The sequence below is a fragment of the Musa acuminata genome, chromosome BXJ3-1, assembly GCF_036884655.1.
Source record: "Musa acuminata AAA Group cultivar baxijiao chromosome BXJ3-1, Cavendish_Baxijiao_AAA, whole genome shotgun sequence".
NCBI lineage: Eukaryota > Viridiplantae > Streptophyta > Magnoliopsida > Zingiberales > Musaceae > Musa > Musa acuminata.
The window spans coordinates 14,560,570-14,573,984 of record NC_088349.1 but is presented as its reverse complement, the minus strand read 5'-3'; the positions used below and the strand labels follow the sequence as shown (position 1 = coordinate 14,573,984).

General features: G+C 36.8%; 1 protein-coding gene across 3 annotated transcripts; it reads right to left on the bottom strand.

Annotated features, from left to right (window-relative positions):
- Positions 1-573: 573 nt before the first annotated feature.
- Positions 574-13,079, bottom strand: LOC135580787 (small RNA 2'-O-methyltransferase-like). Of its 3 annotated transcripts, none has more exons than XM_065137201.1 (11): positions 12,819-13,079; positions 11,775-12,092; positions 9,709-9,804; positions 5,288-5,742; positions 4,928-5,179; positions 3,475-4,421; positions 3,239-3,390; positions 3,044-3,160; positions 2,706-2,834; positions 1,118-1,527; positions 574-1,047 (listed from the first exon to the last, which is right to left on the bottom strand). In XM_065137201.1, the coding sequence occupies exons 2-11, from the start codon at positions 12,045-12,047 to the stop codon at positions 864-866; spliced, it is 3,015 nt and encodes a 1,004-aa protein (XP_064993273.1). In that variant the 5' UTR covers positions 12,048-12,092; positions 12,819-13,079; the 3' UTR covers positions 574-863. The 3 variants fall into 3 exon arrangements, with proteins under 3 accessions (XP_064993273.1, XP_064993275.1, XP_064993274.1); XM_065137202.1 differs by having other exon boundaries at positions 780-1,037; positions 12,819-13,078; XM_065137203.1 differs by lacking the exons at positions 9,709-9,804; positions 11,775-12,092; positions 12,819-13,079 and adding an exon at positions 9,440-9,561.
- Between the last annotated feature and the right edge of the window lie 336 nt (positions 13,080-13,415).

Genomic DNA, 13,415 nt, shown 5'->3' with positions numbered 1-13,415 from the left:
TTATTGTGAAAAGAACGGTGTTGAAAACAAAGAAATGACAATAACAGCGATTAATTGATAGATGAAAGTGAGACAATGATAACATAAGAGTGAAAGCGAGAGAATAATAACATAAGAGGAAAAAATAAAATAAAATAGAACAGCAGCACATGATGTGAGATGATAAAAGAATTATTGTGAAAAGAACGGTGTTGAAAACAAAGAAAGGACAATAACAGCGAGATTAATTGATAGATGAAAGTGAGACAATGGTAACATGAGAGTGAAAGAGAATGATCACATAAGAGGATAAAATAAAATAAAATAAAATAATCTTTCAGAATAATATATCTTTCTTATAGAGATAAACTCTGGATCAAGATTTATAATCTACAGTCAAAGTCATTGAGCAAACAAATGGACAATCCAACTAATCGATTAAACCCGAAATAGTGGAAAAGTATCACGTGTCATAAGTGGAAAAAGCCCCCCGTACACTTCTTTAAATTTGCTGAAACAAGAGAGAATATAAAATGGTCCTGCATTTTATGACATGGATAATTGATTTAGTATGATCTCCAGGAAGAGAGAGGCTGCAATTCCAACCCTATCTATGCTAGTCATTCATAAATCAAGTTACTACATGTAGCTCAGCTGCACATCTGTTTTCATTGTTGCCCCTGAGAAGTAGTATACTTCAGGAACAACTGTAATCTGTTCCAACTCCTGTAGACTACTAAATGCTCAACAAAAAGTGAGGAAAAAACAAAAACCTGAATTTGCATATACAAACTTTGTCATTTGGGAGGTATAAGGTGATAATATTGCTGATCTAACATAGAATCAACTACATGCTTCACTGGTTCAATTCAATTCGATTAGGCTCAACTAGTATGACTCATCATCGGATCCTTTGGTTTGTGCATCTCTGTTGCGGTGGAGAGTGGTGGACTGGACTGCCTCATCCTTTTCATCCCCAAATGAAGTCTCTCATTGGTTTCTCCCAGGTCAGTCCGAACACTCTCAGCTGACCTCTCGACTTCTACTTCAAATGTTGGCTGTGGTGTTCTTGAAATCAAAAAATTGCTAATTAGTTGTCTGGAAAACTCAGTCAAATTCTTAGAGAGAAGATCAAAACCTGTCAGCCCATTCCCATATTAGTTCATAGGGTTGAGATGAGTCCTCTGTTTTGGAGTATGTTTCTGCTGTATTGAAAGAGCTTCTTCTGAAGATGGCGATCTGCGAAGCAAAACCTGGTTCCACATCTGATGATCCACCAACCCCACTAAATTCAACACTATAGTTGTGCCTAAGTGCAATATCAGTGGCCCAACATTCAAACTGCTCTCTTGTCCACTCGAACTTGTGATCATGGTTGCGAAACTTGCAAGGTGCTGTATTCTCTTCCGTGGTGGGCACAGCTGATCTCTGAAGAATGGAGTTGTACTCATAGTTGGGTGTTGAAACTACGAGTATTCTTGGGCAGAAAGAACTCAACACAACATCACCAAATAAGAATGCCTGATCTTCTTCCATATGCTCAATCACCTGCAGTAGGTTGGCATTATATTAGTACGGTAAGTAAACACTTCTGCCTATGGAAATTCAAAAAGTTCTGTTCTATAACCATATATATATAGGAATTTCTTAATGATACAACACGTCATGCAGAAAGGCAAATTAGCTTACTAGTGTTCCAACTCACAGAAACTTGGCAGTTTATTAAAAAGAGCTTTCTGAATTAAGTTCTAATTTCGACCACATCCTTAAGCAATGCATATACATGAAAATGGCATAAAAGAAGACTGATTCAATCCAAATAAACTCTTCCAAACATCTTCAATGAGTTATAACGAAGATCTACAATTACTTGCAGGTTTGCAAGGTTGATTGATCCAAATTAACATTGGTGTTGACCACAGGAACAATTTCTTGGGGGGCCATTGAAATTGGATTGGCTCAGCCAATCTAGCCAAACATGGCTGATTTGCTACTAGTAGCCACCCAATTTCAGCCAATCCAATCGATCTGAACAATTTCAGGTAATTCCAAGAAAAATTATCCATATAACCCAATTCCTATCATGAATCCTACTTTGCCTTTGAAAGTTGCTAGGCATAGCTAGATTTTTCACTAGTGCTTCTGCAGAGTAGGATTATAGATACAAGGAAAACTTGTGATGCATCTTTGGAACTATCATAATATCCTATTTACTCTTCCAAAAGTCAAATCTCCTACATCAAACCATAAAGACCCCCATTTGTGCACCTGACATTGCACACATTAGGGCTTTTTAGAACCCTTTATTTGCAAATATAAATTAGCCTAATGGTTCCAAATGAGTCAAATTGGGATCTTACTCAAGAGCATAAAAAAAATATTTGAGTTTGCAGGATCATATACGATATTTGGATTTTTGGTGGAACAACATTCCGACACTTAGCAGGGGTATACCAGAAATTTCTTCCAAATATAAATAACACTACATTTGCTAGTGCCTGCAGAAAATGCAACTCCTACTCAGAGATTATACTGCCTTGTGCATAAAAGGATATCCATAACAATGGAAGATTTGATGCCTGCAAATAACAAACAACGTTACTCATGATAATCACATTGACTTCATTCCATCAAGAACAAGGCGATACTCGGACCATTTAGGATGCTTCATGTGTAATTTCTCCCTTCTGATTTAAAGAGTAAAGAGTGGTCTGAATGGTCAGTACCTCTAAACAAGTGCCAATGTCAAACCCAGATAAACGGGAGTCATAAACCGTAATCGATCCATCATAAAGCACAGCTTGTCTGATGCTTGTGGGCACGCCAGAATTTAGGCTTAGCTTTTGATGTAAAATCTGGAAATGTCAGAGTATACAATGGTTAAGTGACCATAAAATTGCAATTATGTATCATGGACAACTGAAAGGTGAAAGCCCAAAATTCAAATGAGCTAAAACATATACATGAGGTTATCAAATCATTCTACTAACAGACTGAACAACTATGACTATATCTTTCGAAAAAAAATAGACAATTTAACATGTCCATAGACCACATAGGTTACCTTTGCAGCACGTGCAAGGCTCTTCTGAGAGATATCCACACCAACAATCTTCTCTAAAGTCGTTGTATGCTCCAATAAAGAATTAAGCAGGCTACCTGATCCACATCCAAAATCCACCTGCATTAGAAATCACAACATCAATCTCAATAAGCACTATAAATCTAGGAAAGCAAAGGACAAAGATCAAGCTAATACCAAAGTGGCAGCACTACATTCATTGATGTGCTGAACTGCAAACTCAATGCGCTGTTTTGATAGAGAAGGACTGAACAAAGCCTTCTCCATTCTGTCTTCTAAAGGTTCAGGTACCCGCAAAACCTTTACTGAGTACTCCAGAAAGCAATTGTCTACAAAAAGGGAATGTATGTATATCCCACTTTGTTTATTGCTATCAGTAAATCAATATACACACAAGGTAGGGTATAACTCACACAGAGGTAGCTTAGAAAGATCTTTAATAGCGTCGCCAGCTGCAGCCAATATCAGGTCCCTAGAAGGCATGTCTATGACAAAATGTGCAGATTGATTGACAGACAACTGAGTTGCACATGCTTCAAGCTGGTGGATTACAGCATCAGTCCCTACCTCAAACTCAAACTCATCTTTACCTTCCAAGTGATCTTTTACAGGATCTCCAATCTTTACCAATGCAACAGCATAACTTATGCATATTAAAGATCCAGGCGATGGGAAGACACCAGAATCTGGACCTTCAATATTTAAAACAACCATTCCATTCTCCTCTTTCCCGTTTGGATAATACTTGCAAAATGATTCCAGTGAACTACACTCTCTTAGGTTGTCATTCTTCGTAGATCCGAAAATAGATGAGCACATAGCAAATTCATGAGAAAGATTTTCTGCATGCACGATAATACCATGAGCATGTCCAGAAGAGGACAATACCTCCACAGGCATGTCTAGTTGTTTAAAGTACTTGTCAAACCAAAGAAGAACTTTTAATGCAGAACACTGAATGGCATCAGACTCTTTCCTGTAAGTATCAGTAAAAGAACCTTCAACTATTGGTTCCAGTCTTCTTGACAGTATCTTCACTTCGCACCTGAAAATACTCGAGTTGTCCAGGTTTTTTTCCCCAACATCAGAAACATCTCCATTTGCAATATCAACTTCATCAGTTGGCTTTGATGAATTAGATTTCCTTTGAGTAACTGATAAGGAAGCATCTGCATTAATTCTTGTAATAGAAAAAACAGGCTCTGAGAACTTGTGTAGACGGCAAAAAGCATAGAGGAGATCCCTTGGGGCAAGGCCCTTCCAGTTTGAACGCCCAGTGTACGCAGTGGGTAATTCAGCTGCAAGAATTGCTTCTCTAGATAACTTATAGTGCCCATCAGGGAACTTTGCAAGAAGCATCCTGGAAAATACAGAACAAAACATCAAGGACCTCAGACAACAATGGTACAGTGACATGAGAGGCTAAAAACACGGCAAAAATGTATACATCATTCAGTCAAATGATACTGAAAAAGAAAACAGAGTAAATTCGATGGAGGTTACTACAATTAATCAGATCACCAAAAACCTGTTGTTCAGCAGCACAAATAGCACAAAGCTGTGGAGTCATGGGATCATAAAAAATGAAAACCAATCCATGTGCTGCTCAAGATGTGGCATTTGTCTTTGCTTCAATATTTATTGGTAGTAATATAGGCTGTTTGAATTTAATCGTGATAGATAAATATCAATAAAGTTCTAGTACTGTTGCTGCAAATTTATGTGAACTGCTAGTTCTGCACAATATAACTCTAACAAAATATGATGATAACTTGTGTTCTGTGAGAAAACTCAACAATGTTTCAGGATGAAATAGGTAACAGAAATAAGAAGCACAAAGAGAAGCATCAACTAGCCAGGACAGACCTGTAATAGGTACATAGAGAGACATCTTCATAGAAAAGATATGGAGACTTCCATGTGTATCCAATGTTAGCTAAGATGGCATCTCCATATATATCTTGGCCAGAGAGATATGAAGCTCTTTGATTAATTATTGGTTCAATACTCACTTTACCTTCTGAACTTGTCTTAAGACCAGATGAAGAATCTGAAAAGTGAGGAACTTCTGGATAGGGGAAGTATACCTTCATCTCTGAAGAAGCCTTGCCAACTGTCCTGAAATAGCAGAAAAATTGATAACCAAGCTCAACTATCCATTTTTAAACCCAAGCAACAAAAAAGTACTGAAAGACAAACTGTCTTATATTTTACTGTTTTATACACCTTGAAACAAGAACCCGAGAAGAATCCTTGACATTCAACTTCTGAGCAATTAAATCCAAGTAGTAATGTTCATTAGAGACGTCAAGGGTCAGTGCTTCAACATTTTCTTCAATAGAGCAGGGAATACGTAATGCTTTTATCTGTACACACCCTAGAGACTCTGAATGATGATTAATTACTGATGCTATAGCCTCAGGAGAATATGGAGCTTCCTTCCATATCCATAATTCATCAGTAGCTGTACATAGGGAAGAACACTTTCTGGCAGCGTTCAAGATGAGTGATGAAACCAAGAGAGGATCTGATTCTGCCTTGGAATTGATGACTTTACATAAATTATGAACCTTTACATCGCATGTGGTAATGGCAGATATGGGAATCATACCAAAGTGCTCTCTCATCACTCCAAATGCAACTCCAAAATGACCAGTTAATGGATGAGTTGATGAAAGGAACTATCAATTAAACATAAAAAATTGCACTGTCTGTTAGTAGTTATAGACACCATATACATAAAGAAGAAGACAGTGATTTTATTCAAATCTATATAACAAATGTTAGAATGCACAAACATTTCATGTCAAGCAAACAGAAAGAGTTAACAGGTTTATTGCTTTAATTTCAAGTGATCAAAACTGTTCAATCATTTATACTTCTAGCTAGCCATAATCCCACAATGGTAGTAATTAGTATTGACATAATAGAACTGAAAGGATCGATCAAATCTTGTTACTACTGGAGTAATTTAGTGCATAGCAAGAGAGATTTAGTCACATGGATGAGACTTGCTTTTGTCAATCAAATCACTAAGCAAGGATCGGTTTGAAGACTGATTATGCTGGAACACAATGGGATTTTGCTGATGAGCAAAATGGGTCAAGAGAAAAAATTGAGTGAGTAAAACCAATAGAGAAAGAGAGCACGTAAATGAAATATTAGGAAAGACTCTGGCCAACACTAAAACATTTCTTTTGTCTTAGATTCCAGTATACATCTCAATTTTTTTAGTCTAGTCACATACTTTAAAGTTTTTAAATTGATGGGCTATTAATAGTATCCATAGAATTGTTTCAAGCCAAGGTATACAGTTTCGAATAATACCGCCCGATACGGGTGGTACGTACTGGTCCGACAGTATATCGATACGCAGACCGCTCGATACCGGGCGGAACGCTTAACATTGCCCCGTATCGGACGATACGGGGTTATATTGGGCGGTAACGGTTGAAATTTCGACCGTTACCGCTCAGCACAGCTCAGTAACGGTCAAAATCGACCGTTACCACTCTGTAACAATTCTCCAACGGTCAAATTGACTGTTAGAGCCCTTTTTCATAGGTTTTTAAACTCTTCTTCTCTCCTATTTCACTTCATTTCACTCTCATACTCTTTTAAAGACTTAAACTATCTCAAACTCTTTTTTTCTCATATTTGCGCTCTCCTAAACTATACAAAACAATGATTTGTGAATTGAATCAAGGCTAATTTAGGAAGATTAAGAGGAAGAACTTTCTAATCAAAAGGTATGTATTCTCTTTCTTTAATTAGAAGTATGTATTCTCTTTTTTTTTATTTTCAGATATTTTTGGATGATTTTACACCTAAATTAGGTGTACCACTCAGTACGCCCTGGTGTACCGCTCGGTACACGGTACTGTACCATACCGAGCCAAACTCGAAACACTGGTACGGTACGGTATTTCAATCCTTGTTTCAAGCACAGAAGTTTTGTAGGAAAGAGCAACTATAATCATCTCCTTCTCTAAGCCTAATCTAGATCAAGGGCTTTTATACATAGACAAGGATACTGCTTAAACCAGCCAACTTTCTGTAAACAATTTAAACCACTTAATAAATTCTAAAAAATATATAAAACATGATCTGAATCCTGTTTTTAAAAAATAAAATATATTTAAGAAAATGCATCACATCTACTCAACCTACACCAAATCAAACGCAGCCTACATCAGATCACTTGTGCAGCATATATGTCATTCTTGATATCTTCATTTTGCCATGCCAAACTATGAAAACCAAACAATCTTTCAATGTTTTATATAGATAGTTCATGCCACTTAAGCCAGCCATCCTTACTCATATGCCTACGAATATCCTGAGAAGGAAAATAAACAATGTGACATCCTTACTTATTAGGTACATATTGTTGAGTCCTATCATTCAACTCTGAACTTGCATTCACAAATTAAAATAAACAATGTGACATTTGTTTTATATAGATGGGGAAAAGTTTAAGAGAAAGCACAATATAAAAAGGAAAAATAATATCATTTTCTGTCTTTATCTCATTGAACCCATTGTTGATTTTAATTGCTCACCAAAAACCCTCTTGAAGCCATTCATTGATTTATAGAAAATCTTATGTGGTGAAGTTTATTGTTTCGCTATATCATTTCTCAGATATCATTCAATATGAAAGATCTTTCTATCCAACAAAAATGCCACTAAAAGCAATTTAACCTAATAAGATATAAGAAAAAATTGTGGCTCAAAAAGAAGAAAGAGGAGCATAAAACACAAGTACCAAGACGTAAACCATAGGCTTATGTCGAACACAATTGTCACACGGTTTACAATCTTAAAATTGGAATGAATATTGGCCAGCAATGATACAGTCAATATTAAATTTCCAAAAAAAATTTGACAATAAGAAATGTGAAGGAATTTTTTAGCATTTTTATCATGACATCATCCATTTGAATGCAAGTTAGAAATTTTGTTTAGTATAAACAATGTACAATAACAGGCAGTTGTTCTGCAGTAATATTTATCACTAAGAATAAGCAAATTAAGTATTATACAGGAGATAAGATCAGACCATCCATCATACTAGCAAGTAAGTCTGCATGTCATAAAATAGCATAAATGGCCAAGCGCTTAATATGATACTGCATAATATTGAACAGACTCAATAATAAATATAACATACTACTAAATACTATTTGGAACAGCAAGTTATCCTCATTAAAATCCTGATTGCAATACCAATATAGATATAAATAATGTAACTCTGGCCAAATAATGATGACACCATAAAGCTAAATGCTAAGTACTGCTCCTACTGATCCATTCCACCATGTGTCACATCATCTACTTTAATCTTAATCATAATTGCTGCTCCTTGACTCCTCATATACCTCCATAGGTGCTCCTTTTCTAGTAGTATAATAAATACATTTGGATCCAGATCAAACCATTCTATTTGAGTACATTTGGATGCAGCTCAAACCATTCTATTTGAGAAACCTCAAATTCACAACTAGTACATCAATTTATTGGTGAGAACATCATCCGGTCCTGATGAATTCTGGTCAATTCATTTTGATTTTGGCTAATTTCCATCAGACTCTGGTTGATCTCAAACATTCTTGCTCGCAAATAGTTGTTCCATTGATGAAATTAGGATGGTTGATTCTCCCCGCAAAAGACTTTTGGTAGCATTCAACAACTAACATATAAATTTCAAATTTTCCTATTTCTAGATCCATCAAATAAGTATTCCATACTCAAAGAAAATGATGCAATATTGTTGCCTTGAGGCCACATCAGTATAATGTGCTCCAGTCTCAACTAATAAGATAATGATTAAGACAGATACAAGGGAAATTTACAGTAAAAAAGATCTCAGCACAGAAATTTAGGAAGGTGAAGAAGAGAACAATGGTAGAAATAGAGATAAAATATGAACAAAAGGAGCAACAAAAATGGGGATCATAATCAGTGCAGAAACCTGATGCATATTTTGTTATATTTCATAGACTTTACCTAATATCTAAAGCTCTATATCAGCACTGATCTGGGTCATTTTTACATAAAGTCCAACTGCAATTAAGACACCCAATGAAGATACTTTCATAACCAGCAAATAGATACTTCTCTTGACAAACTTTACCAGAAATTTGATCTCGGATCAGGGACCCCATACACAGACATTCTCAGCCAATACTTAAATCTTGATTATAGTTCTTTAAAAACCTAAAAATAGCTAGTTCTAAGAAAATGGAAGACCAATGCTAACCAATAGGCTGCATCAAACTTGTTTTTCTAAGTGGAGAAAGAAGCTCCAGAACAATGCGCTTAATAGCTGTGCAGAAAATAGCAGGCCATGGTTATAATTTTGAGACATGCACGCACCAGAATGGGTTTTGTGCAATACTGAGGTGTGCTACCAAACACAGATCAACAAGATTGGTTTGACCAGTTGGCACAGAGACGATGCTGTATGTCCCAATGGGCAGGTATTACTGCAAGCCACGATTTGTATGGTGCAGGCATCTAAAATTAAGACCCTTGAAATAACTTTGCAACTCGGAGCCGCATTCTGAGAGAAGCTATACTCTGTAGAAGTTCACAAGCAGTTATTATAATAAATAAATAATTAAAGCTTAGGGTCCATAACTAACCTCATCAGTGAACAAGCCAGAAATGCGTGCAACTAATTCATATGATGCTCCCTCTGGTGTAAGATCATTTGTTGCAGACGTAGAGTGAATACCCAGCTGCAAGGACCCAAAGTTATAAAAACCTTAGCAGCAGCTACTAGTTGAAAAGATGGTGTATATCATGTGACAATGGGTTATATATAAATATAAATATATATATGGTTAAAAAAATTATTATGGTTAAAAAATTAGTATAAAAAGGTTAAAAACTAGGATATACTTGGTATTCTTAAAATTATTCTGTCAAACATAAAATCTTGATAAAAGAAGGGTTTACAGTAAAAGATCAGTATAGAAGTGTTTAAATCAATCAAACTTAATAGTCTTACCTTTGCCACCTTAAACTTTAAAAGTGTGCATGTTATAAATCCTTAATACCATCCATGACATACACTGATCAATAAAATCCATACTCATAAGTCATAACCTTTATATCAACAGGTCCTTCTATGGCTTTGGCATGGGTAGATAGGTGTACTAATTCTTACATCAAAACAAATATCAAAACTCTTTGCTAAAAGTCTGAAGAAGATAAGACCACTGAAGATAGAAATAATATGTTTATGCCACAGAAAAGAAGGTTGACAAGGATGAAGGAGCAATAGAATCATAATATTCATCAACCAACAGGAAGAACATAATGTGGAAGATAAAAACTCTTAAACTGGTATGTCCCAACCAATATTGACTGGTCAGATGAAGAATCAAATACAAACACTATATAGCTAGCCACCAATAAATATTCATTTTAATTCATTTATCTCGTATACCACATAGTATAGGTCGACATACTGTCTGGGCATACATATTGCCCGGCATATACCACATAGTATAGGTCAACATACTGCCTGGGTATATATATTGCCCTGCATACCCACACAGTAGTACTGTACTGCCCTGACAAGCTGTCAAAACCAGTATTGGATCAAGATCTAAACCTCGAACTCAAGATCAAATTGTACCCATAATTTTCAATAGCATAATCTCCTTCCCTTCCTAGATATCATAACAACACCAAAGGAATCACTGGAAAAGGTTTGAGTTCATAATTCCTTGCAAGCAAATGATCTCGTCAAAATAGGACATACCTATAAAAGCTAAAAGTATAAGCATCCATCAGATTATGAACTAGGAATGGCAGGTACAAAAGTGAAAACACAATTAATGGAACAATAATTGCCAAGCGATAATCCTGGTTGGCAGGCTGTTTACCTTGCTAGCGTTGTAAATACTATTGAAGGATCTTTCCATACCCAAGATATTCAAAAAGTTATTTGGTTATAAGGTTATTGAAACTAAATAACATTAAGCATGTTTTAACATAGCATATTGACATTGTTATTATGCACAAGAGAGTAAGCTGACTAGACAAGAAATTACTTGGCAAATATGGACTATGAAAATTCTTGGCATAGTAAGGACAGTTCTATAAATTGAAAAATAAAATACTTGATGCACATATATCAATACTGTGAACTTAAAGTCTAGAGATTTTCACAAATTGATTGCAAAGGTTAAATAATAAAGGAAGCTACTGTACAAATGTCCTTGCCCCACTATGAGTTTCATTTCTTACTAAGTGTTAATAGGAAGCCAGATCCACCGGTCAATTTCGATTTCATTTTTTATCCCCTATCTTCATTGCTAACTAAAGTTACTACCCAGGAACCTCAATATCAAATTACACCCATGTCAATACAAAATGTTCATGATGTGCAAACAGATGACCTCATATTCCCTACTCTCAATATATAAGTAAAAATGTGAACATATCATATACGAAGGTTTCAGATTGTAATTTGTTCCACAAGAGCCACTTTCAGAACTTCAAATCACTTAATTTAAAATAAAATCATATTGAATGGTAATGAACTAAAATCATATTACATTCTGTTTAGTAAAATAAGCAAACAAAGCTAGAAAAATTTAGATGCCTCAAAGATCTTCATGTTTGTTTTAAAAAGTTAAAAAGGATGTAAGAATCCTAAAGTGCCAACTCTGGACTTGGCAGGTTCATGTCGTAAAACCTTTTCAATAGCAATTTTTGCAGCGGCCTGCTCAGCATCTTTCTTTTTTGGAAACATATCCGAAGTAAAAGACAAGTCTGGAAGATCCAGATGGCAGCGATACAAACTCCTGAACTGCTGCGGAATAACCAACCCTGGGCAATCATTTTCAACATGTTGCTTTACTTCCTCAATACGATAGCATGCCGTTCTACCATACTTGTGGTGGATAAGGGCCTTCGGTGTCAACTCCAATCTTTTCACAGAGACTGCTGGAGCTTCTTGGGATTCCATTATAACTTGAATTATTTTGCCTCTCGACTATAAATATCGTTCAACCTACTTATGTCATAACAAACAACGCTCTGGGTTAAATTTATTCAAGCCAGCCAATCTCTGTATCCAAGACTAAAAAGAGAGATTAAATTGAAAATGTGCTTATTCAAAAGTAATCACAGTTCTAACTACTAAAAAACCTGATCGCTACAGGAAAACCAGAGCAAAGAAAAAACTATGTCCAATATGCTTCGCTCCAATAAAAAAGGTGAAAGCTTGTTTTCTCAAAGCGACTCTCCTTCCAACGATTAATGATCGATAAACCCAGAAAACTCTGCATACGTAGTAAAAGAAATTCTTCCAGATCACCGCAGCGGCCACGCTTTTGACAGCCACAATATCATAAACTGTCTATCGAAAACTTGGAATCCAAGAAGTGAATTCTTTTATAAACAAAACAAGCAACAAACCCCAGCCTACAAGAGAACTTTTGAACGACCAACAACGAGAAAAATGAGCGGCGTTCAAACGATCAAAGTCACAATTAGAAACAAAAAGACAAAGAGGCGGACGAAAACGAATATCATTTTCTTCCATCCCTACAACCCAAGCGTTCCGACTATACCACGAAAAGCAAGTTGAAGAATCACAGCAAGTGCCGAACCAAGCACAAAGCCGAAGAGATCAGAATTCTAGCCAAACCAGCACACATTGATCAAAACCAAAACCAAAACCCACCACCTAAATTGACTACGAACGGAACGAAAAACGGCAGCTAGAAATTCCCACCTGATAAACAAAAGATCAGCCACAAATGCCTGAAATTCGGAGGGCGAAGCGCGGCCCACCGCTCGCAACCGATCACGAAACCGATCCCTTCAAAAGGAAAATTAGGGCTTAGGACGAAGAACGCCTTCCTCTTCCCCGCCTCCGCCTGGCGCCCAGAAGAACCACCACAGAACCGTCAGAGAGAGAGAGAGAGAGAGAGAGAGAGCGAGAGAGAGTACTCGACACTTGAGGAGGGAACTTAAAATAGAGCAACCACGCGATAAGAAACATTCCCCCGACCACGGTCGACGCCTGCCTGCTTTCTAGCTTTCGCACGCCTTCACATGCCCCGACCCAGCACCACCGTCCGATCGCCCACGAGAACAATCCCGTCCGTACACATCGGGCGTCGCCTGCGGTCGCCATCACGGTGAACGGAGATGATCGGTTGCAAACGCAGCGCCAACGGTGGATCTGCGTTGTCGTATAATATCTTCCGTTCGACGTCGTATAATATCTTCCGAAAGAACGACACGAATTCCTTAATCACCAAGATTTGAAGCCGGGTTCGTCTGATGACGGATGCGCGAATCATAAAGCACACGGGCGTCGAGCACG

Bases quoted from the DNA above. Each gene is read 5' to 3' on its own strand.
- LOC135580787 (XM_065137201.1), bottom strand. From the start codon at position 12,047: ATGGAATCCCAAGAAGCTCCAGCAGTCTCTGTGAAAAGATTGGAGTTG. The intron at 9,805-11,774 runs GTTTTACGACAT...GGGTCCTTGCAG, and splicing joins CAAAAATTGCTATTGAAAAG to CTGGGTATTCACTCTACGTC. The intron at 5,180-5,287 runs GTGTATAAAACA...CTGCTATTTCAG, and splicing joins TCTCGGGTTCTTGTTTCAAG to GACAGTTGGCAAGGCTTCTT.